Source organism: Ursus arctos, chromosome Y (genome assembly GCF_023065955.2).
Source record: "Ursus arctos isolate Adak ecotype North America chromosome Y, UrsArc2.0, whole genome shotgun sequence".
Classification (NCBI taxonomy): domain Eukaryota; kingdom Metazoa; phylum Chordata; class Mammalia; order Carnivora; family Ursidae; genus Ursus; species Ursus arctos.
In genome coordinates, this window is record NC_079874.1 from 26628327 (window position 1) to 26652592 (window position 24266).

At 43.1% G+C, this 24266-nt stretch overlaps 1 protein-coding gene across 3 annotated transcripts in view; it reads left to right on the forward strand.

Moving 5' to 3' along the window:
- The window catches only part of PUDP (pseudouridine-5'-phosphatase), a 591649-nt gene that overhangs the window by 84029 nt on the left and 483354 nt on the right, over positions 1-24266 (forward strand). Inside the window, exon 4 of one of the 3 annotated variants that reach the window (XM_026478176.4) lies at positions 3738-5565. The exons of the other annotated variants lie outside the window; for them this stretch is intronic. Coding sequence (XP_026333961.3) covers positions 3738-3914 — 177 coding nt within the window. The 3' untranslated portion in view covers positions 3915-5565. Of the gene's footprint in view, positions 1-3737; positions 5566-24266 lie in introns of those variants that run through there. 3 annotated transcript variants of the gene reach the window in all.

Genomic DNA, 24266 nt, shown 5'->3' on the forward strand with positions numbered 1-24266 from the left:
AGCGTAATGAGTCAGTGCAGGGTGAGAAGGGCCAGGTCAGAGCTTGGGGAACAGCGAAGCGCTTAGGGATGCAACGTTCAGCGGAATGACACTCTTTCCCTGTGAGCCGGGTGTGGCAGGTGGAAACCACACGGAGATATTGGGTATTTGAATAAAACGCATTCTTTCTGCCTTTATATGTGCAATATCTGAGCTGTGTTATTCTAGCTTATATCTTTCAATGCTTTTATGACCCTCGAGTGCTGTGATTAATAGGCAGAGTCGTTTCGGGCAACTTTCAAAGATTTATTTTTGGGTTTCAGTAGGTAGATCAGCTGTGCAATGACTATTCATAAAATGTCTAGGTGTTTCAGCACTGGGCACTTCTCCCCCATGCGTGGTCCTTAGAAACACATTAGATCTTAGGAGTCAAGACACAGGCAAGAAGGAGGACATAAAAAGCTTTTGGGACATTTTTATAGGTGCTTCGAAATACAGGACTGGTTCTGCTTTGCAGTTCTGCGTCTCAGAAGACGCCGGAGAACATGCCCCATTGCAGATGCTGTGGCGTCACAAGGAATCGAGTCCTGGACGCAGTGGTGGGGAGGCTGGCCGCGCAGACCCAGCACCGGGGTGGTTCTCGGCAGCGTGCATGTTTGCTGTGCGTCTGCTGTCCTGCATCTGGCTGCTGCGATTACTCCACAGGGTGAACAGCCTGGGCATGCAGGTGCCACGTTTGCTGGACACGGCTCACACCCATGTGCCGAGTGTTCCTGCCACAGCGTCCTCCCACACGGCCTCCGGTCGGCTGGCCGGTTCGCCTTCCAACACCCGAAGTCCTGTTTCACTACCTGCACGTTTCTGCAGTGCCATCTGGTTAGCTGATGTGTGATGTGCAGCTCACGCGTCTGAGACATGTGTTTGGAAGGCCACGACGTGACGTGGCCGTGGGAAAGGAGGAAGAACAAAGGCATTTGTGGTGCCCCTGACAGAACGCACACAGTCAGGGTGCTGTCCCTCGCTGGCTGCGTCTGCGTCACGGACCGCAGGTGCTCGGCACCTTCCCGGCCAGCAGCGTCCCTCAGCTGCGGAACGCCACACCCCGGCCTGCGTCCTCGCTTTGTCCCGTGGCAGCCGGCGAGCCGGGGCTCACGTGCTTGTGCACACTGACATGTTTCCAACAGCCCACCGTGGCACGGCGTGTTCTGTCAGCTGCGTGCTGCTGCTGATACGGCCGCGCTCCCCAGACGTTTCACTGTTCCTTATGCCTTCCAAGGCTTCCGCACTCTCGTGGGCATCGCACACGTCACAGTTCAGATCTCTCTGCTGTATCTGGGTGACTAATTCTGAAATTAGTGGAGACAAGTACAAATGGAAAACAGAGAAACCAGGACAATGTGCACACCTTGGGAAACGGTCCAGCGTTGCAAAAGAGGATTGCCAGGTGCTCTGTGCATCGGCCATAAATGCCTGCAAAGCTTTTCCGCGTCACTCCTAACCGTTTCTGGTGTGTCCTGGAACGCAAACAGTGGCGTTTGGAAGGAACTCTCAGGTGTGATGCTCTCTGCAATGTTCTGGGCCCTCTTTTCGGTAAGTGCCACGGTTTCTGAAGCACCAGATCTCCCTTCCACCTGCCCGCCCACCATGTCCCTCAAAAGGTGCAGAGCAAAAGCTGCTTTCATGACTTTCGCCAAGCAGGGTTACCCCAAGGGACCAACAAAATCCCTTCCTCTGTACCGACTGACATTTCACAGTTGGACTGCATAAAGCTTCAAAATCCTCGGAGAACATAGGGCATCATTCAAAAACACAATGCCACTGGACATCTAAGTGTCCATCCCTGGTCCCCGATAAAGCAATGAAGGACATTTAGAATGCAATTAGGTCTTAACTGTAAAGAGGCAGGGATGGAAATGTCACTAAGAGGAAGTCTCAAAGGCCGAGCTAAAGAACAAAAGTGCCCATTCTAAGCAGATTCTGTCCCACTCAGATGGAGACCATTGACTCAGGGCGGAAGCTGAGAGCTTGAAAAAGAGCCCGGGGGCCTTTCTAAGTTCTCAGAAGGAAGGCAAAGGGACTAAGTGTATTGTTTCTCTAAATCTGCCTAGTTTTTAGTGCTCAAAGGCCCATTGCCGGGGCAAACCAGCTTACTCTGTGAGCATAGCCTAGTGCTGACCCTGGGGTGTTATTATGATGCGTAGGGCCTCACTGAGCCCTGACCTCAGCTTACTCTGTGCAGGTAGCCTAGTTGACCCTGGGGTGTTATTATGATGCGTAGGGCCTCACTGAGCCCTACCTCTGCCTCACAGGGTAGCTGGCTCACATCTCTCAGCCCCAGGCTGGAGGGAAGGATGGGGAAGGGCAAAGGAAAGAGTCCGTGTATGTGCTCCAGAACACTCCACCAGGAAAGACTGTAGGTGTGTCTGTGTTTGAATGTACATGAGTATCAGTGCGTGTGCATGTGTGTATCAGAGTGCAGGTTTCTGAGTGTAAGTGTGTATGTGTCTGTGAGTGTGGGTGCCTGAGTGTGCACCAGTGTCTGAGTGTGTGAGTTTGTGTGCGCACGTGTGCCTGAGTGCCGGTTTCTGTGTGTGTGTGTAAGAGCCTGTGGGTGTGTGTGTGCGTGTGAGTGTGAATGTGTATGGATTTTCCAGGGACCTAAAGGCAGCAGAGGGTGCAGAACTTGCGGTGTCACACTGCACCAAGAGCAGCATCCGTGAGCCTCGCTGGGTCACGAGCACAGTGAGCTGCCACTACCCACTAGGGACACCGTTCTCGTGATGAAAGGAGGGGGACAAGGGGTTGGGAATGTGGAAGGGTGTGACCATGGCACCTCCTGGCAGCTGGGGGTCACCTGAGGACAACAGTGGGAACAGTGGGGGAGCATGTCACAGCCGTGACTGGAGCCCCCTTTGCACATCTCGGACCCCCACAGAGTAGAATCCACTGAGAAGAACTGATGAAGCTGTTTCCAGGAACTGAGGCAACTTTCTAGGTACGTGTCTTCCCTGGATGGAGAGTGACGTAGGATGACCGCCTATCTATGCATGTGTAGACTTAGGATCGCTCATTTTGAGAGTCCCGGGGCGTTGTTCACGAGATAGCATGTTTAGGAGCTGTCTGATAAACACAGCGCACAGACTGACGGACCAGCAGTCATCCTGATAATAGGGTGGGTTTGCACGGTAAGCCGACGGAGATCCCGCTCTTGGCAGCTGGTCTTGGTGCTGGAGATTTTCGCTGCATGCCTCGGTGCTCACACAGAGGCCCAGGCTTTCATCCAGATACCTTAACCACTCACTTTCCACACTGCAGTTCCTAAAACATGTCCAGCTCTGGAGTGAGTTCACCTTTAAAACACATGTGTCTTTCCCCCCCACACCTTACTCTCGTGCTCTGAATGTTCAATTATTGATGGCACAGATATGTATGATTCCAAGAAAACAGAGTTTTAAACCCAGCATCCCGTCTTGCCACCCAGCTGGACCACGTGTCACCAGGGCCTTGGCAGCCGTGGCAGAACGCTGTCACCTGTAAAGTTGTGGCCGCAGGAAGCCCGCGGGACCGTGTGTAAGACGCGGTGTGCTGGCCTCACCGCAGCTCGCAGACTGGAAAGCCTCCCCTTCATCTCTGTGTTCATGTACACCACTGTGGCAACGCCGGCAGGCATGTCAATAATAAAAATCATGAAAACCCAGTCTAGCTGCCTGGTTGCGGGAACGGCCGTCTCAACCTTGTCTTTCTTCCTCACCCCACAGTGCCTCGTGTTTGAAGACGCTCCCAACGGCGTGGAGGCGGCCCTTGCAGCTGGCATGCAGGTGGTCATGGTTCCAGATAGGAACTTGCACCAACACCTGACGTCCAAGGCCACCCTGGTGCTGGATTCCCTGCAGGACTTCCAGCCCCAGCTGTTCGGTTTGCCGCCCTTCGAGTGAGCGGCCCGCCATGCCTCCCTGGGTGCCACAGCGCCCACTCGGGTGACCCACAGCACCCAGGAAATCACCACGTGAGCGGTCCTTCCAGCCCGTGCGGTCAGCCTCCTATCCCATGTGGGCTCAGCCTACCCTGACTAGTGCTGACAAACCACAACGTCCCAGCTGAGAGAGCGAAACAGACACAGCCCAGAACAGAGACCAAAACACTCATGTGCATAATCATACATTGTATGGGAATGATCATACGGTGTCATTGCATTTGAGGAATCATGTGATAGTCCTGTATGGCAAATACACATACATACACGTTCTTCTGTGTCAGTGCTCGTGCATGTGTGTATATATGTGTGTGTATTTATACGTACCTAAGCATATACGTATTATATGTAAATTGCTTCCTTTTCCAAGACAAAATTAAATTCAATTTGCATTCATTTCTTTTCCTTTTCAGTTTTTCTAAACCCTGGCTGGAAAATGTAAAATATATGTATATGCTTACATACATGTGTGTATGTATATGTATGTATATGTTATATTTATATACTTCCTGTATGACTTCATTGTTCTAAGTGTTGGTCTTAATGTGCCATAGCAGCTGATAGAAGTGAGAGTGTAACTGCATTTTATTTACAGTCTCAGTGGAAACACCATCTCACGGACGAGCCCTGAGAAATTATTCTCCTTATTAGCAAAATTGACCATCTTTCTCTGCCCTCAAAACCTCTCAGTGGACCTCCACTCAGAGGCCATGTCCTCAGAACGTCTCGGTGGACCTCCACTCAGAGGACATGCCCCCAAAACCTCACAGTGGAACTCCACTCAGAGGCTGTACCCTCAAAACCTTTCGCTGGACCTCTACTCAGAGGCCATGTCCTCAGAATGTCTCGGTGGACCTCCACTCAGAGGACATGCCCCCAAAACCTCACAGTGGAACTCCACTCAGAGGCTATACCCTCAAAACCTTTCGCTGGACCTCCACTCAGAGGCCGTGTCCTCAGAACGTCTTGGTGGACTTCCACTCAGAGGCCCACTCTGAACTGTGCCATGGTAGTTTGTTTTCAGCGTGAAGGTAACTGGCCTGTATCTTACATCTAGGTTCATGTCCACATTTGAGGACGTGGTTTCTACCTCACAAAAAACCATCCACCTCCTCTAAAAAGAGACATTTTTCTAACACAGCCTTTGATGCAAATACAGCTTGAATTCAGAATATATACTTAGTGACCAATAGCCTTATTAGCACATTTCTGGGCTCATTTACCCGACGTCCTTACAATTTGGCAGTGAACCCCTTTTACTACATTGACTCAGCCTGTTGTGGTGGGAACATTGAGAAAGGTATTGAAATATGGGAGAAACACAATCACTGGGTTCACCCTGCCTGCTGATGCGTCACTGATTGTCATGGAGCTAATTTCCAACAGGGAGTGGTAGCAAAGTCATGGTAATGAATGCAAATGTGACCACCGTTGGTCGTCTGTTGATGGTTGCCTCTGGCTGTTGGTCAGTTTTATATCTGTTCAGCAAATGCATTTCAGCATTATTGATCGTCAGTGTACAGGTCCGTTCTCTCAATTCTCCCTCAAACCGGTTGTAACATCTTACTGGATCCCTCACCAGTTAATTGAATTGAATAAAATCCTTGATGTCAGTTCATGTTATGTATGGGAGTTTGATTTTACCTTCTTTAAAAAAAGTTATCCTTTAACAAATGGAAGACGTAAGTGTAACTCTTTGACCTGTTTTTTTAAAAAGCCAAACACCACTCACACTGTAAAATGGCATTTTTATATTGTGAGGGAAACATTAGTACCTTTGTGTGCAGCAAACAAAAGATCTCTGAAATGATCACTTGTTGAATTTGATATCTCTTTCTTCCAAAATATGTATGTTTTCTAATCCTTAAGCCATTTTGCATGAAGAACACAAAGCGATCTCATGCTTCCCTCAAAGATACAGCTCTATATCAATGTATACTTTCCTCTAGGGTAAATTTAATCTCAAGTACATTGTTCGTTCTTTTGTTGTTACAACCAAGGCCAAACTCTTATTTTTTCGTGCAAAGGAAAATACTGATGTTTGGCCAAGGTACACATGGTCTTTCTTACTCTCCTACATCAGCCTCATTGCCCCAGTGCCTCTTAGTAATGGCATCCCACTAACAACCCATCCGTTTCACAGAGGAATAATAATAATGCCAATTTAGACAATGACTCCTGCTGAGAAGGTTTAAGGAGTCATTGTGCTTTCTTCATGCATTTAAAGTGTGCTCTGTCGGGAACATGCAGGGATTACTGGCTGTTACACGGTGTTGTACCATTTCCCTAGCATTTCACTATCTACTGCACCTCCTTTGGAAGCATCTGATACTGATGACAGCCCCTGAGACGTGATACAGTCTCTTCTTAATTCCTCTTCAGTGAAACATACACAACACTTTTAAGAATGTACTAATGACTACGTATTAGGATTCTTCCACCCAGTACTCCCTTGGTTGGACTTCAGTGAGCTAACAGAGAGAAAGGAGGTCTGGAAGACATCTGCTTTACCCTGGAGAGAATTGCCTTATCAAGACATATGGATCGTTTCTGCTCTGTAAACAGTGGTCCGTGCTTAGCCCCTGAAGTCCCTGTTTCTTTGAATATAATCATTGGTTTGAAGATACTTGGTTTACTAAGGACATTTAGTAATTGAAGACCAGATCTTCAAGACATCTAAAAATATTCTGGTTTCCCGTGAGTTTTTTTAATAGTATCTTGTGAGCATAGCACTTTTATCTCCATTGGCCACAGGATGTATTTACTGGTTGTAACGTTTCATCAGAAAAACTCTTCTGTTAATGCAGAACTGAGTAAGAGCCCATCTGAGGGTATTTATCAAGTCTGCAGAAGGGAGGAGGTAGAAACGTGAGACTTGCACCCAGGTCATGGTGTTGCCTAAACTGATTTGATTGCTCATCAAATCAACTAACTTTTTTCTGTGCATCTTTGGACCCAAGTGGTTTTTGAAGGACTAAATAGTTACCTCTCTCTTCCTGGTTCTCCACAGAGCAGCAGGTGTTTTGGAACAAAGTTGTTTTGGAGATTGTCAGACTACGCCATTAGTATTAAGGCATTGTATGAAAGCATTGCCTTTTGTTGACCGAAACCCATGATTGCCAAATTCTACATGTGTTTCTCCAACATTGCGTATGAAATGAGTATTTTATATTAAACTATTTGAAATTATTTACCATAATGTTAATAATATATTTCTCTAGGGCATAAAACTTATAAAGAACTATTTATCCTAATGTTCTCTAGTTTCTTAACAAGCATGAGGCCTTGGAAACATGCCATCAAATACATCAACTTAACAAAACTCCTTGTCACAGGGATGGGGAATTCATATATAATCAAAAGTCACTTAAAATAGCATGTCTTCAAAAGTCACTCTAGGAAAGAGTGGGTATGCATTTGATACTCCAAAGTCTTACTAAATTATGGATAGATATTTAACTAAACAACAGTTATTTTTCTGTAAGTCACATCAATTCTATGGCTGGTGGTGAAAAAGACATTCCATATAAAAATCAGAAACAAAAAAGGAAACCAACTTAAGAGTAAACTTTCATCCTTGTTGTAGAAATCCCAGTCAATGAGTAACAGCATTGAGTGTTTACATTCAAATTATCTCAGTTATTTGTCTAAACATGTCTGTCTCACCACTTTTTAAGGCTGTCTTCACTAGATATTGAATTGTGGTTTGAAATTAATTTCCTCTTACCCTTTAACGATTGTTTGTGTTATCTGACTTTATTGTTTTGATTAAATTACCTACGTTTGAAAGCAATCTGTCTCTTTCCTCCAGCTGCTGCTAAGATTTTGTTCATGGTCTTTGGCCTTCTGAGGAGTGGCTTGCTTTGTTTTGATCTCGTGCGAACTTTGTAGATCTCCCTGAGTCTGTGGCTTGCTTTACATGTCACTGAACTTCTCAGTCATCAGTCAGGCTCGCCTCTTGGGGTCTCTTCCATAAAACCAAAGAGAAAGGATGAAGTCTTGGCAGTGCATGTAATCAGTGAGTCATGCCCAAGCCTGGGTTGTGCCACCAAGGAGAGGGCTCAGGGACTGCACAGCTTGAGTGAGCTGGCAGGACAGGTGAGAAACTAGTGCCACCTGGGCCTCAGGGATAACTTGAAATCAGAGCACACACACCTAAAAACGATTAGAATTCTAACGTAGCCCGGACGCCAGGCACAGCGATACCAGCAGGAGAAGTCAACTACCCAGAGTCAAGTATACCAGTAGTCAGAAATCCAGAGAACCAAGATAGCCAAGATCCAGGGGATCCACAAAAGGCCCAGGGCAGAGCACCAGCAGAGCCCGTGTCCCTAGAGGGAACCTTTCCTTCCTTCACCTCTGCTCACTGGGTGCATGCTCTGTGTCTTCTCTGAAGGCAAGCCCAAGACCCTCGTGGCTCCTGTAGAAAAACGCTTACCTTGAGAAGAAAGGCAAAGAGCCAGATAGTTGCCGAAATATGGAAAACAGTTTTAATTAGGATGAAGTATTCGCATATGCAGATCACTTGAAAATTGCAAAACACTCTAAATTTCTGCATAAACCAGGTCGTCTAGCATTTGTTGAGAGTGCTCATCATGAGCTAGGCACTCTTTATTTACGAACGTACATCCTTGCCTTTTGCTTTGCTCTTTTTGTTTCTGTGTGCTCCGAGCGGTGGCTGGGAGTACTCCCAGCTTCCCCCTTCTTACCTCTAAGGGAAACGACACATCGTTAGGTTACGTAACTCAAAAGGCCACTTGGATATGAAGTGATGGGGCTGAGGATCAGGGTCATAAGTAACACTCACTTCACGCTGCAGAAAATGTAGCTGTTCCTGACATAATTATCTTTATCCATAGGGAAAGAAATAAGTTTTCTTTGTAGTTAGAGTAAAAAGGGATATTTGATGTCCTGTGGTCACCCTCCAGGTGTAGACCCAGCCCATACGGGTGCTGCCTGAGAGCAGTGAATCCGCCATTTAAATAGCTATCTACTCACACTGTCTAGGGCCACACAGAACACATGCCTGCCTTAGCTGCAGTAGCAATTTTTATCAAGAAAAATACTTTCTTGAAAGAAGTTGATGTCCTCTAATTGGGGAAATATTAAGGTCTTTGGATGCTACCGCTTGTCTATGCATAAGACAGCTCCCTCCTTACTTTGGTCTTTGGTATTCTCAACCTACCTCCAGAAAACCCTGCAGAATGTCATTCTTGAGTGCCCTCTCTTTGCAAGTACTTCTCAGGCCTGTGTGTGATGAGCTGTTTGTTCTCTTCTGATGTTCTTACCCATGCGTAGTCGTGTCGATGAAGCAAGTTATTTGCCAGTTCAACGCCGGAACTGAGTCCACAAAGTTTGCGGGTGTTTCTACCATACTGCAGGGCTCTGAAAGTTATCCCTTCCTCAGACCCCCAGTTCCTCAGAAATGGCAGGAGGTTATTCCTAGGGAGGATGTCATTAAGACCTCTTAAGGATCAAGACTGAGGCTTTTCACCCATCACTCCCCTCCCTTAGACTATTTCTAACACCAGTTCTATTTCTCTACCTTGATTTCTTTCCTCCAAACTGCTATCTGCAAATGGCCCGTCCCACCACTACCACCACCACCTCACCACTTCCAGTGAGAACTCGCCATTAGGAAGATGGAAGTCAGCCTTGGGCCCATTGCCTAAATTGTTCCCAGGGGACCAGTGACGACCCCAGAGACCGGCAGATCAAGTCCTGTGACAGTGCCTGCAGACCCATATGCTGCCTACTCCTTCGTGTTAGCTGTCAACTCTCACCTGCCTTTCTCTGGCCAGAACCTCCTTGAAGGACTAGCTCAACACGTATCCCAAGAGTTCGAGGGGGGGAAAAAAAGTGCCGCCCAGTTCCCCTGACTGTTCTGGTTCTCATCTGTGAACGAGATGGATGTGGCCTAGACTCCTCCATGCAACGTGTAATTTAGTATGAGACACAGTAAGGAATCACACACATAAAGGTGCAATTGTAAATTGTCACAAGCACTGCAGAGTGAGAGAACGGGATCTAAGAACAGCAGTGGACACCTAATTTAATTTGGGGCTTGTAGAGTCAAGAAGGAGTGCTCAGTGCCGGGCCAGTTTCTGAACAAGTACAGCAAATGTTGTCCATACAGCCCAGCAGTCCTCTCTTAGGTGTCTGCCTGAGAGAAAGGAAAACGTCCGCCTGCACAAAAACTTGTACACAAGTGTTCATAGCATTTTTTGTAACCATCAAAGGAGGAAAGTCCAGAGGCCATCAGAAGAGAAGATCTTGGTAGAAGTTGGCTCTGTGATAAAGTCCCACAAATTCCAATGTTATTGGCACTTTCTACCAACACCCACATGTTGTTCTAATTAGCTTGTATAAAACTATCTTCCTGTGTTTCTAACCAGTTATGTAATTTGGACAAATGATCGATGAAGATCTCAACGGGGTAGTTAGAGTATGCCCAATGAATCAATGGACTCTGTCCATTTTCTAGTGTAACATATGTGCACTTTTAAATATCATTAGCAGGCTTAGCTATGCGTGATGTTGCTGAGAAGAGCCTACAGAGGTGACCCATAGTGGGAAGAAAGAGCTCAAATCGCTTTGCGCTTTATATTATATTAGTATTGACACTGGTTCTGTAGTTTGGCAAGATAAGGCAATACCCCGCTTGGAAGAATCTGCATACCTTTTGGAGAGCCTCAATCTTAATAGATGAGAAGATGCCCTATGAAAACAGGTGGAAGGGAACTGGTGGTGGCATCTAGGAGAAGCCTAAAGAGCATTTCATGAAAGTGAAGGTCAACCTTCCAGTGCTGCTGAGAGACCAAGAAAGATCAGGACGGAGGACAGACATGGGGTTTGGTTATCCGTCCTTGGACACATGGGACAGATGGGAGCCCAGGGGACTGGTGGGAGTTAAGAGCAGACTGCGGAAGAGTCAAGTGAAGCAGAGACCATGAACGGAGACTACAGGGAGCAAAGAAATGGGGCTGGCACTACAGGGCAAGAAGAATCCGGGAGGGGGTCCTTTGTGTTTGTGGGAGTTTGGTGTGGAATCAAAGTCTGAGAGCAGAAAGAGGGGCAGAGCTTCTCAGCTCCAGATGGTGAATATTCTCGTGAAGGAACCCTAGCTTTATCCTTAAAGGTAATGAGGACGCATCAGAGATGCACAGAGTTTCCATTCCTCTTTCAAGAAATGAGGCCTCCAGGAGAGAGGGAAGGAGAGAAGAGGCGAGGAGTCTAGCCTGGTGGAGGTGAGGCACAGAGGAAAGAACTCCCCATGAGTCATACTGGCATTTCCCCCTAAAATCCACTTAATCCCACAAATCCAGCACGGTCCACTAACTAAGATTCTCTCCCATTGCCATGCTCCCTGGTTCTTGAGATGCCACTCATCAGAAGGGATGTGTGTTTACAGCTCCACCGAGGAAGCAGCCACACGCCTGCTTGACTTAAACACCCTCAAAATACTTCCCACCTCCAAATCTCTCTTCCTGCGCGGAAGGGAGCTCATTCCTGCTCTCCAGTGCTCTGCCCTGTACCCAGAATTCCATACCGACGGTGTCAGACATGTCACTTAATCCCCTTGTGAAAATGCAAATACGCCTAAGAACGTGACTCCCCTCTTAACCTCCTTAATCAGATTGTTTCCTCCTCGTTTTTTAGCTGAGAACTGCTCGCTAGAGGGGATCAGATGCTGATGCAGGAGTGTGGATAGTGAAGGGCTTTTGAATAGGAAGCTTGGGAGCAGAGAAGTAGGTTTGAGTGGGCACTTCACAGGAGACATTGGAGAAGTTGAGGGTAACAGGAGTCCAGTTAGGAAAGGGGAGAAGAGGGATGCCACAAGGCAGGGCAGGGGCACAGGAAGGGGACAACCGTGGGCATCCACTGTCTCACTAGTGCTAACTCCTGTGATTTAATTGTTGGGTGCAGGAGGTAAGTGTGCACATAGGGGCGTGCTGTTGGGAAACTTTGATCTGAGCTGCCCGGGACCTTTCTCGAACATCAGAGGAGCCCAGTAATGTTCTTTGTAGTCTAGTAGTGCATGCCTGCTACTGTTTGCTCAAGCACTTATTTTTCCTGGAAAACTCAGAGCCTGCTCTCTTCTTTGAAAACTCAGCAAAGCTCCCACTGTGGGCAGCACAAACACAGCAAGATCAGGTTCTGAGAAGTGCGTACCGTTTTATGGGGATGTGTCCCAGGACAGCATTTCTGTTTGTGCCCAGCCCTGCAGCAGCACCCATTCAGTTCAGCTGGCTTTTCTCAATGGTGGATGTAGATTGCGTCCGGATGTTGTGTCCTAAATTACTTCCTGGAGTGGGCTCCAAGCTCTGGGCTGGCACCGAGGCCCACAGCTGGGGCTCTGAAAATGAGGGTGCTTCCATACTGGACCAGTTTTCCTGGAAAGTACAGATGGGGCCGATTCTGCAGACCAGTGCCCTCAAGTTAGGGTTATTACACAGACAGCAGGCAGTCACTGCCATGAGGTCTCCTCCATGCTGAATGGTCAACCTCATTTGGACAAAATATTAAAATGCGACACGTCTGTGTGATGTTCTTTGCTGTGCCTCAAGCCCTATCCGTACCTGTGTAGTTCAGAGGCAGTGCACTGACAGAAAGAAATCTATAAATACCTTTTAGGATTGGAACGGTTGGTCTTCCCAGTCGTAACCCAAACCAGATGGTGGCCTGGAAGAAAATGTTGAAAAATAAGCATTATTCTGTGCTATTTTCTCCACTTACCAGAGTCAGAATTTTTTGCAGAAGAGTGCCAATATTAGACCCCCAAAGTATACACTTACCCACAGCAGCACCCATAGAGATAAAGTGTTTGTACTTGCCACTGGGTAGTCATTTCCAATCTAACATCATTATGTATATTTTAAGAAAGTCCTGTTAACGAAATAAGCTCATAAATATCAGATTAATTCTCAAATAAGCCTTGGCAATGACTGGCTCAAATTGGCTATCCTTAAAAAAAAAAAAAAAAAAAGAACTTCCTGCATTAGAAAACAGGAACAATCAGAGGAAAGAAAAATATTCATCCCAATGGGATATGGAGCTCCGAGTTAAACACAGGATTTAATTCTCCTGTACGTGTATGATTTTTTTCCCCTAAAGTCGCCTTATTTTACTTCAATATGAATCCATTACAATATGAAATTGCTAAGTAACATTAATTTCCACCCAACAACAATGGGATGAATTTTGAGAATTACGTTGGTCTGTTTCTCAGTTTGGGTTATTTTCTATACGCACTGAGCAATGGTAGTGGGAAGAACCCTTTTCCTTTTAAACCTTTCATTTTGTTGAAATACGTCAACTGGTTACAAGCAAGAGGTATCAAAACTCTTATCTTTGGTTAATCCTCTTTCCAAAATCACACGTCCCCTAATTTTAACTCTGTTTAAAAGGTGATCCTAAGCACCGTGAAAATAAGGAGAAACCCCTATGTGTTCACTCTTGGAGGCTCTCAGGATGATTTATATAACAAATCAGAATCCTTCTTCTTGTATTGCCAACATCAGTCATGCACCCCAGATGGATCCTTCCCTGCTATTTCATGTAAATACTGTGCTTCTCTAGGCCAACAGACTTTTTGCACAACAGCGCATGGAGCTCAAACAGGGAAAATGCACTCTATGGGCAAAATCAGAAGGAAATGGAAAAAATACAAATTAAGGTAAAAAGAGGGGAGAATGCATGCTTTGGTACATTTTGATCAAAATAGCTTAGAAAAAAATCGAATGTGGCCATCTCTATATGCAATGTAATTGTTTTGAATTAAAGAGAAAAATTACTATGGCTTATATACTATCTGTCTGATAGAGTTAAAATTGCCCATCAGGTTTGTTCGTATAGCTCTTCATCCTCCCTAATAATATTTTCTGGACTGTCCATAATAGCATCAAGAAGTGCGTCGTTGCTCTCTCCGAGTGTTCTGTGCCCTATATCCATGACAATTTGAACATACGTTGTTGGATATTCTCTTCAAGTCTTCTCTCTCTGGTATTGAATTCATTGGGGAGAAAAGAAGAAGACCAGATTGAAAGAAAGGAGTGACTCTTTCAATTTCAAATGGTTGTATACATATATATCTGTCTTGTTTCTTCGATGAAACCAACGCAAAGCAGCGCAGAGACTAAGAAACAATAAAATGTTATCTTTGATGAAACTGGAGATCCCCTAGAGCCCTGATCACAGGACGTGCTGAATGATGGGCCAAGCACATGCAAGGCTGTGCTTATATAGATGAATTAACAAATATTCTAGCAAACGAATGGTGTTTTAACTTTTGGAAAGAATTCAGTGGAAATTGAGGGAGAAAATCTAGGAATGTAAGGTTTGTCTTGTCAGACATGTTCCAGACAGTGGAACAGAAATTCGTTGACAATGACAGAGGACACCAAGAGAAGATGTCTTTTTCTTCATGACTCAGAGTTATCTAAAGTGGGCAGCACCCATTGAAAGGAAAAGCAACGATTCCTTGCTTACAAGAGTCAGGTCAACGTTTTTGGAAGGCTTCTTACATCATGCTTCAGTCATGGCATAGGACAGGAGGTAGGGGTAGTTAGTAAGAAAAAAAATCAGGAGGCAGTCTTAGCCCAGAGCAGACTGTGTGTTTGGGTTTGGCAAAGGCGTAAGAAATCAGGAGGTGTCACAGAGCCTTGCAGCTACTAAACTGTAGGGAAGATAAGCTCAAGGAGCAACACCCACACTCCAACATTCAGTGTGACCCCAGATAACTTGCTGTCAGGCTGGAAAAGGTTTATCCACTGGGCGCGTGCAGTTAAGAAAACCCCCAGGGACACAGCCTGGAATGTAAGCTGCCCATCATTATCACTCCTTCTTCTGTCCATGCCCCCAGATTTTGCTCACATACCGCATCCATATAGACATCTCCTCCTTCCAACATGAGAAACAATACTGTTTCTAGGTAAAAGGTAAAAATACCTTTTTAGGTGGCAGCCAGCCAGGGGCTATTAAAAAGATGCTGGGGTGCCTGGGTGGTTCAGTCGGTTAAGCATCTACCTTCAGCACAGGTCATGATCCCAGGGTCCTGGGATTGAGCCCCACATCAGGCTCCCTGCTCAGCGGGGAGCCTGCTTCTCCCTCTGCCTCTGCCCCTTCACTCTCCACTTGGTTGTCTCTCACTCTGCTCTCTCTCTCTCTCAAATAAATAAATAATCTTAAAAAAAAAAAAAAAGATGCAAGGAAAAACAAAAGAACGGGGTAAGATCGATGAAGACATATACCAGAAAGACTCTACCACACAGCAGCCAAAACTGCGAGCAGGGAGATGTGCAGGAAATCAAACCAGTAAAAGAAAATGTTGTTTCTCTGAAACGAGAATTTAAAGAAGAGATATATAGCCTTAAGGAAAAACTGATAAGACATTACATGGGAGTGCAAAGGAAGGAGGCAGAGCCTCAGAAATGAATGAGAATGAAAAGTGAGTTGAAGAGAGACAGAGGCACAGAGACAGAAAGACACAGAGACAGAGATAGACACAGAGACAGAAAGAGATAGAAGACATGGAACATCAATAAAGCTGGTACCCTGCCAAGATCGAGCATGACTGCAACAGGAAAAGGATTCAAATATACGATTGAAGGTAAAGTTTCTGGAATACACGGAAATTTGAATCTGCAAGAAAAAAAAAAAAAAAAACGCACAGTGAAACGCAAGGCTGTGCTTATATAGATGAATTAACAAATATTCTAGCAAACTAATGGTGTTTTAACTTTTGGAAAGAACTCAGTGGAAATTCAAGGAGAAAATCTAGGAATGTAAGATTTGTCTTGTCAGACATGAAGTACTTAGAAGACAGTGGAACAATACGTAAAAAATCCTCGAAGGAAGACTATTAGCTCCAAACACCTGACCGAAGCCACCTGTAAGTTTTAAAGGACACCACTGTGTCCAAACACACACCCATTCGGGGAGTGTATGTTTCTGAAGGAAACAGGCAGAGACAGAGGTCGAATCCTCACCAGCCAAGAGCAGCAGTGTGAAAGATTCCCTGCAAACGTAAAGGATGCGCTTGAGTGTAGAACCATGGGGAAGCCTGGGCAAATGATGGTCACGGAGGGGAAAATGAATGCCAGCAACTATGGCGATATGGCAAGAATAATGTAACTAACAAAAAAAGAAAAAAAAAAGTCATTCCAACAAGTGCAGTTGGAAGTGAAAACAAGATGTACTCAAAGTGAGATGCTGGTTTTTCTCATAATTGCAGGCGCTCAATAGACATTGTTTTAAAACTCACGTCAAACAAACAACAAAATATATATATGCATATTTAAGTGGATACAGATAATCAGCAGAACTAAAAGGAGACTAACATTCTATCAATTTATTTATTATTTATTTTTTAGAGAGAGAGTGCTAACTCATGTATGTGAGTGTGGTGAGGGAAGGGCAGGAGAGGGAGAGAGAGAGAGAGAATCTTAAGCAGACTCCATTCCCTGTGTGGAGCCTAACGAGGGGCTCCATCTCACGACCCTAAGGTCATGACCTGTGCCAAAAATCAGGAGTCACATGCTTAATCGACTGAGCCACCCAGGCACCCCTATTCTTCCAAAAATTGAAAGAAAATCCAGTAGTTCAAATATACACCATGCTTATTCACTTTATAAAACTAATTGCATAAGGACTAATGACACCAGTAAAACCAATTTTTGGAGACTCTGCATTACCTCAAAATAAGAATAGTAATGTATGTATATTATACATTCTTGAGCGAACATAAGGATGATTATGTTTCAGTAGATTTTATTCTAATACCGTGAACATCACCATATTCCTTCTGCCACAAAGAGTTTGGTCCTTACTTGGTTGGCAAGGAAGAACCTGTCAAGGGTTTTTGGCTGCTAATGGGTAAAATCCAATTATTACAAAGATTAGTTTGCGTAGAAACCCTGTCTGTCTGGAAACCGAATAACTCTGACTCCACTCTTCATCCTGCCTCCTGAGCCTAAGTTAAAAGTTCTGGTTAAGTGACGTAAGCTCTCTTGGAAAAGCCCTGGGATATCTACGGCACAGTGACCAAAGTGTCATCTGTAAATGGGAGTAAGCATTTCTGAGCATCCGTTCATTGCCACTGAAGATCCAGGGACACAATAGGTTGGGCAGGAAGGCCATAAAGGGCTGAGAATTTTTTTTTTTAAATGAATGAACTTTATATTTTTTTAATTTCAGAAAAATTTTAGTGTAGTTAACAATACAGTGTTATGTTAGCTTCGGGTGTACAATGTAGTGATTCAGTGATTCTGTATATGACTCAGTGCCCATTATGATAAATGCCACTCCATAATCGCCTTCACCTATTCCCCCCATGCCCCCACCCCCCTGCCCCCCGGTGACCATCAGTGTGTCCTCTAGAGTTAAGAATCTGGTTTCCATTTGTCTCTTTTTTTCTTTGTTCATTTGTTTTGTTTCTTAAATTCCTCATATGAGTGAAGTCATGGTATTTGTCTTTCCCTGGCTGATTTATTTCCCTTCGTATCATACACTCTCAATCCATTCATGTTGTTGTATACGGCAAGATATCATTCTTTTCTATCACTGAGTAATAATTGGTTGTGAATATACGTCACTCCTTCTTTATTCATTCCTCTATTGATGAACACTTGGGCTGCTTCCATATCTTGGCTGTTGTCAATAATGCTGCTATAAACATCTGGGTGCATATGTCTTCTCAAATTAGTGTTTTTGTATTCTTTGTGTAATTAACCCAGTACTGGAATCGCTGGATCATATGGTAATTCTATTTTTAACTTTTTGAGGAACCTCCATACTGTTCTCCACAGTGGCTATACCAGTTTGCATTCCCACCAACAGTACATGAGGGTTCCTTTTCTCCACATCTTCTCCAACAGTTGTCATCTCTTGTGATTTTGATTTTAGCCATTCTCACAGGTATGACGTGATATCTCATTGTGGTTTTGATTTGCATTTTCCTGATGATCAGTGATATTGAGCATCTTCTCATGTACCTATTGGCCAACTGTGTATCTTTTTTGGAGAAATACATGTTTGTGTCTTCTGCCTATTTTTTTTTTTTTGCTCATTTTAATTGGATTATTTTTGGGTTTGTTGTTGTTGTTGTTGTTGTTCAGTTGTGTAAATTTTTTATGTATCTTGTGTACTAATCCTCTGTTGGATATGTCATTTGCAGATATCATCTCTCATTCAGTAGGTTGTTCTTTAGTTTTGTTGGTTGTTTCCTTTGCTGTGCAAAACCTTTTTATTTTGAGTTTATCTTTGTGCGTGGTGTAAGAAAGTGGTCCAGTTTCATTCTTTTGAATATAGCTGTCCACTTTTCCTAACTCCATTTCTTGAAGAGACTGTCTTTTTCCCATTGTGTATTTTTTCCTCCTTTATGATAGATTAATTGGCCGTCTAATCATGCATTTATTTCTGGGCTCTCTATTTTGTTCCATTGATCTATGTGTCTGTTTTTGTGCCAGCACCATACTGTTTGGATTGCAACAGCTTTGCAGTATATCTTGAAATCTGGGATTGTGTTACTTCTAGTTTTGTTTTTCAAATTGCTTTGGCTACTTGGTTTTTTTTGTGGTTCCATACAAATTTTAGAATTATTTCTTCTAGTTCTGTGAAAATGTTGGCGTTTTGAGAAGGATTGCACCAACTCTGTAGATCACTTTGGGTAATATGGACATTTTAACAATATTTGTTCTTCCAATCATGGGCTTGGAATATCTTTCCATTTGTTTGTGTTGCCTTCAATTTCTTTCATCGGTGTTTTATAATTTTTATTTCCCTTTCTGCTACTTTAATTAGTTAATGTATGGAAATTACAGACTTCTTTTTTTTTTTTTTTGAGAGAGAGAGAGAATGAGGAGGGGAGGGGCAAAGGGAGAGGGAGAGAGAGAGAATCTCAAGCCCACTCCCCACAGAGCATGGAGCCCAATGTGGGACTTGATCTCATAACCCTGAGATCATGACTCGAGCTGAAATCAAGAGTCCAATACTTAACCAACTGCACCACCCAGGCACCCCACTCTCCTGTATGTCTGTATATTGATTTTGTATCCCAAGACTTAGTGAATTCATTTCTCAGTTGTAGCAGTTTTTTGGTGGAGTCTTTAGGGTTTCCTATATATATTGTCATGTCATCTGCAAGTAGTGAAAGTTTTACTTCTTCCTTACCAATTTGGATGCCTTTTATTTCTTTCTCTTATTTAGTTGCTGTGGGTACGATGTGGTGAGAGTGGACATCCTTGTCCTGTTCCCGATCTTGGGGGAAAAGCTCTCAATTCTTCACCATTGATGATGATATTAGCTGTGGGTTTTTCATCTATTGGCATTTACTATGTTGAGGCATATTCCCTCTAAACCTACTTTCTTGAGGGTTTTTATCATGAATGCATGTTATATTTTGTCAAAGGTTTTTTCTGCATCTATGAAATGATCATATGGTTTTTACCTTTCTCTTCTTGATGTGATGTATCACACTGATTAGTTCATGAGTACTGAACCACACTTGCATCCTGGGAATAAATCCCAGTTGATCGTGGTGAATTATTATTTTTTTTAATGTATTGTTGGATTTAATGTATTGTTGGAACAGAATATTGCTTATATTATGTTCAGGATTTTCACATCTATGTTCATCCAAGATATTGGCCTGTAGTTCTCTTTTTCTGTAGTGTCTTTATCTGCTTTTGGTATTAGGGTAATGCTGCCCTCATAGGATAAATTTAGAAGCTTTTCTTCCTCTTCTATTTTTTGGAATAGTTTGAGAAGAATAAGTATTAACTCTTCTTTAAATGGTTGGTAGAATTCACCTGTGAAGCCATCTGGTCCTGAACTTATTTTTGTTGGGATTTTTTGATGACTGATTCGATCTCACTGCTGATAATCAGTCTGTTCAAACTTTCTATTTCTCCTTCTTTCAGCTTTGGTAAGCTATATGTTTTTAGGAATTTTTAGGAATTTCTTCTAGATAATCCCATTTGTTGGCATATAATTTTTCATAATATGCTCTTATAATCCTTTGTATTTTTGTGGTGTTGGTTGTTTTTTCTCCTCTTTCATTTCTAATTTTGTTTGAGTTCTCCCTCTCTCTCCATCTCTCCCCATCTCTTCCTCCGTCTCTCTCAGACAATGAAGCTGCATCAATTCTGCTTATCTTTTCAAAGAACTGGTTCTTGGTTTCATTTATCTGTTCTGTTGCTTTTCTAGTTTCTATTTCATTTATTTCTACTCTAATCTTTATTATCTCCTTCCTTCTAATGTTTTGGGGCTTTGTTTGTTCTCCTTTTTCTAGCTCCTTTTGCTGTAAGGTCAGGTTATTAGGTTGTTTATTTGAGTTTTGGGGGGGGGTTGGGTTTTTTGGTTTTGTTTTTGTTTTGCTTCTTGAGGTAGGCCTGTATTGCTATAATATTTCCTCTTAGAATAGCTTTTGCTTCATTCCAAAGATTTTTGGACCATTGCTTTTTCATTTTCATTTATATGCCTGTATTTTTTATTTCCTCTTGGATTTCTTGGCTGACCAATTCATTGTTTAGTAACATGTTATTTAACTTCCATGTATTTGTGTTTTTTCCAGATTTTTCTTGTGGCTGATTTCTAGTTTCATAGCATTGTTTGGAAAAGATACATGATAAGACTTCAATCTTTTTGAGTTTTTTGAGGCTTATTTGTGCTTATTATGTGATCTGTTTCAGAGAATGCTCCATGTACACTTGAAAAGAATGTGTATGCCACTGTTTTTGGATGGACTGTTCTCAATATATCTGTTAGGTCCATCTGATCCAGTGTGGCATTCAAAACCAGTGTTTCCTTGTTCATTTTCTGTGTGGGTGATCTATTCATTGATGTCAGTGGGGGTGTTAACATCCCCTACTATTATTATATTACTATCAATTTCTTCCTTTATGTTTGTTAATAGCTGCTTTATGTATTTGGGTGCTCCCATGCTGGGCACATAAATATTTACAATTGTCATATCTTATTGTTGGATTGTTTCCTTTATGATTATGTAGTGTTAATGGACTTGATAATTTTTTTTAGAAGTTTTAGGTTTATAGAAAACATAACTGGAAGTACGGAAAGCCTCATATATGTCCACCCTCCCAGTTTCCCCTCTTATTAACATCTTGTGTTAGTTTGGTGCCAATGTTACAATCTATGTGGCAGTATTTTTACATTATGATGAACTAAGCCCGTAGTTTATATTAGGGCTCACTGTAGGTGTTGTACATTCTTTGGATTTTGACAAATGTATAGTGAATGTGTCTACCATTGTAGTATTATATGGAATAGTTTCACTGCCCTAAAAATCCAGTGTCCCATCTATTCATCCATCCCTCCCAGTTGACCCATGGTAACCGCAGTTTTTTATTGGTTGGTTGGTTGGTTGGTTGGTTGTTGTGTTTTGTTTTTCACTCTCTTTATCATTTTGCCTTTTTCAAAATGTCATAGAGTTGGGATGGCACAGTGTGTAGCCTTTTCACATTGGCTTCTTTCACTTGGCAATATGCTTTTAAGGTTCTGTGGCTTTTTAGAACAAAATAAGATTAAATTTTTAGAACAAAATAGGATTAAATTAAATTTAGAACAAATTAGGATTAAAGACTGAGAACAATCAGGAATTATATGTTACCTTAAATTGGGGTCACTTGATTTTTCCAACATTTAACATTAAAGCACTTGCCTTTAAGCAATATTGATGAATGTTGATTTATTTATATTTAATGCCAGCTTCATTTGACACGTGCATTGTAGGCGTTTTCAAACATATTTTTCATGCATTCATGCAAGAGTCATCTGTTCATAAAGCCCTTGCTTGAAAGGAATTTACCACTTCTTTTTCAATTTTATTGCAAATAGTAGGTCATACATCCATAAGTTTTTATCTGAAGAAGGGGGAAATATATATATGCCAATGATTTTTGATGACAATCAAAACGTGGTGGTGTATTGAAAGGCTTTATACACTGTATTTTATGTGCATTAATATTCATGCTTTTATTTTCAATATATTTAATTGTGACATTAATCTGAATGGTTTCCAGTTGTGAGTTTACATTGTCTTAAGGAACTTTACGTCCCTTAATTGAAAGTATTAAATGCTCAAGGAACAAAAATACTATCTTCTTGGAGTTGAAAATACTTGTGCCCATAAACATCACCTATTCAAATCCATCAAGATATCATTAAATTTTGGTATCTAACAGCTCCCTAATCAGAAAAAAATATTTGTTCCATAATGAAATTAAAATACCCTCTGTAATGACAGAGAATTAGAGCTAACATTGTTTAAAAAAGAAGAAGAAGAAGAAGAAGAAGAAGAAGAAGAAGAAGAAGAAAAAGAAGGAAGGAAAGAAAGAAAGAAAGAAAGAAAGAAAGAAAGAAAGAAAGAAAGAAAGAAAGAAAGAAAGAAAAACCCAGCTGGGAGTTGCAGGTTTTCATGAGCTGCAGAGTCAGCCCATTGGATGCGAGCTGTTTTGTTTTCTGTTTCACAGCCCTACGTCCAGAAATTTGACTTTGAAGATTAAAAACAAGGGCAGGGGGATCATGGACCAGTACTGTAATTTTTGTAGTTTTGCATATGTGTGTGTATATGTGTATACATTTGTTTATTTGCATGAACTGAAACTATAGGAAATAGCCACATGGCTTTAGAACCGTAATTGGACCCAAATCTCTAAGAAATGTATGTCTACGTAGTCTGTGCTAGAAATGACACTGTTTTCTCCTTTGAATACCTTTTCTAGAAACAGTTGCATGACAATGATCTCTTTAGGGTACTACTGAAAAATCTCCAAATAGAAATTCAAACTTTTCATGCACAAAAGTGTTAAACAGGTGAATCTGGAAAATGTTTTCATGTTGCTAAGTGGCTTGATATCACCACTCATATTGGTTGGGATGGTTCAACTTCACGTACATGGTACCTGACTCCACCTGGCCAAAACAATACTGACATGTACTATTGAAGGAAGAGAGAGATCAGAAGTGGAGCTGGCTTCCTGCTTGGTTGCTTTAGTACTTTTAGTACTGAGCTTAGTTGCTCAGTACTGTTCTAAGGATGCAGGGTGGTCCTTTTTCGACTGTGCCCTCACAGATTGGGCTTCCTGTAAAGGTTAGGCTCTAATGGTCTTCAGATGGCTGAGGCAGCAGCAGAGCACACTGTTTCCTTGTTCCCTCCAGGAGGAGAAAAGGGGAACATTGGGTCTTTTCATCAGTCTGATTGACTCAAGTGAAGACATGTGGCCCTCTGTGCCTGGAATACAGCTGTGGGTCCAGGGATATGCACAGATCGGCCTTCAGTCACCTGGATACTACCCAGGAGTTCAAGATGAATCCAGTCACTGTTGAGTCTCGTTGGCTACTTGTGGGAATGAGGAAGCTTTGAACAACTGGCGTTCTGATCAGAAGCAGGAAGAGGGGATGGGAGCATGGGTATTGACTAGGCAGTTTCCACCTCCTGCTCTCCGGTACAAAGGATGCACCGCAGACTGATCTGACATCATGGTCACTCTAGTCCTTGTCCTCACTGGGCTGCCCAGTGCCATATTGCTTGTTTGGAATGGTGTATGGAACATCAGATGTATACCTGATTGCATTGGCTTGACCACCATACCTCTCATGAACAGTGAGAAGTGCAGCTGTGGAGGCCCTGCTAGTGTTACAGGTCAAAACCCAAAAATGACCAGATGCCATCCCTCCCTGGTGCCACCAACCACAGCTGGCCCGTGCTTCCCTGTAGGGGATTTAGGAGACAATCAGCCATAGGTACTCACCCTGCTGCCACCCCAGGAAGCAAGAGGGAAACTGAGTGAGAACAAGTAGGAGTCAAGAGGTCACAGGATAAATGAGAGAAGTGAATTCCAACATTTGTCCCTGCTCATCTACAGCCTCCAACTCCACAAGTCAGACGGCTTTACAAATGTTGAGGCAGCCCTGCTGTCTACGCATACGCTGCACTGAAAAGGATCAATGTGGTTTCTACCCCGCTCACAACTCACAACCCATGGCTCTTATACTCACTGCTTCTTGTCTTAGTTCCCCATCTATGACTCACATAATGCCAACTTTTCGGCACCCACAAAAGAGATATAAAGATTACATGGAAATGCATAACCATTCCGGTCCAATTATCTTAAAGCCATGGCAGCACATCATCTTGAACGCATGCAGACTTTCATCCTGTCAGGCTCATTTTATTAAAATCTTTTTAAAAATATTTTATTTATTTATTTGAGAGACAGAGAGAGAGCATGAGCATGAGCAGGGAGAGGGGCAGAGGGAGAAGCCTGCTCCCCACACAGGGCTCGATCCCTGGACC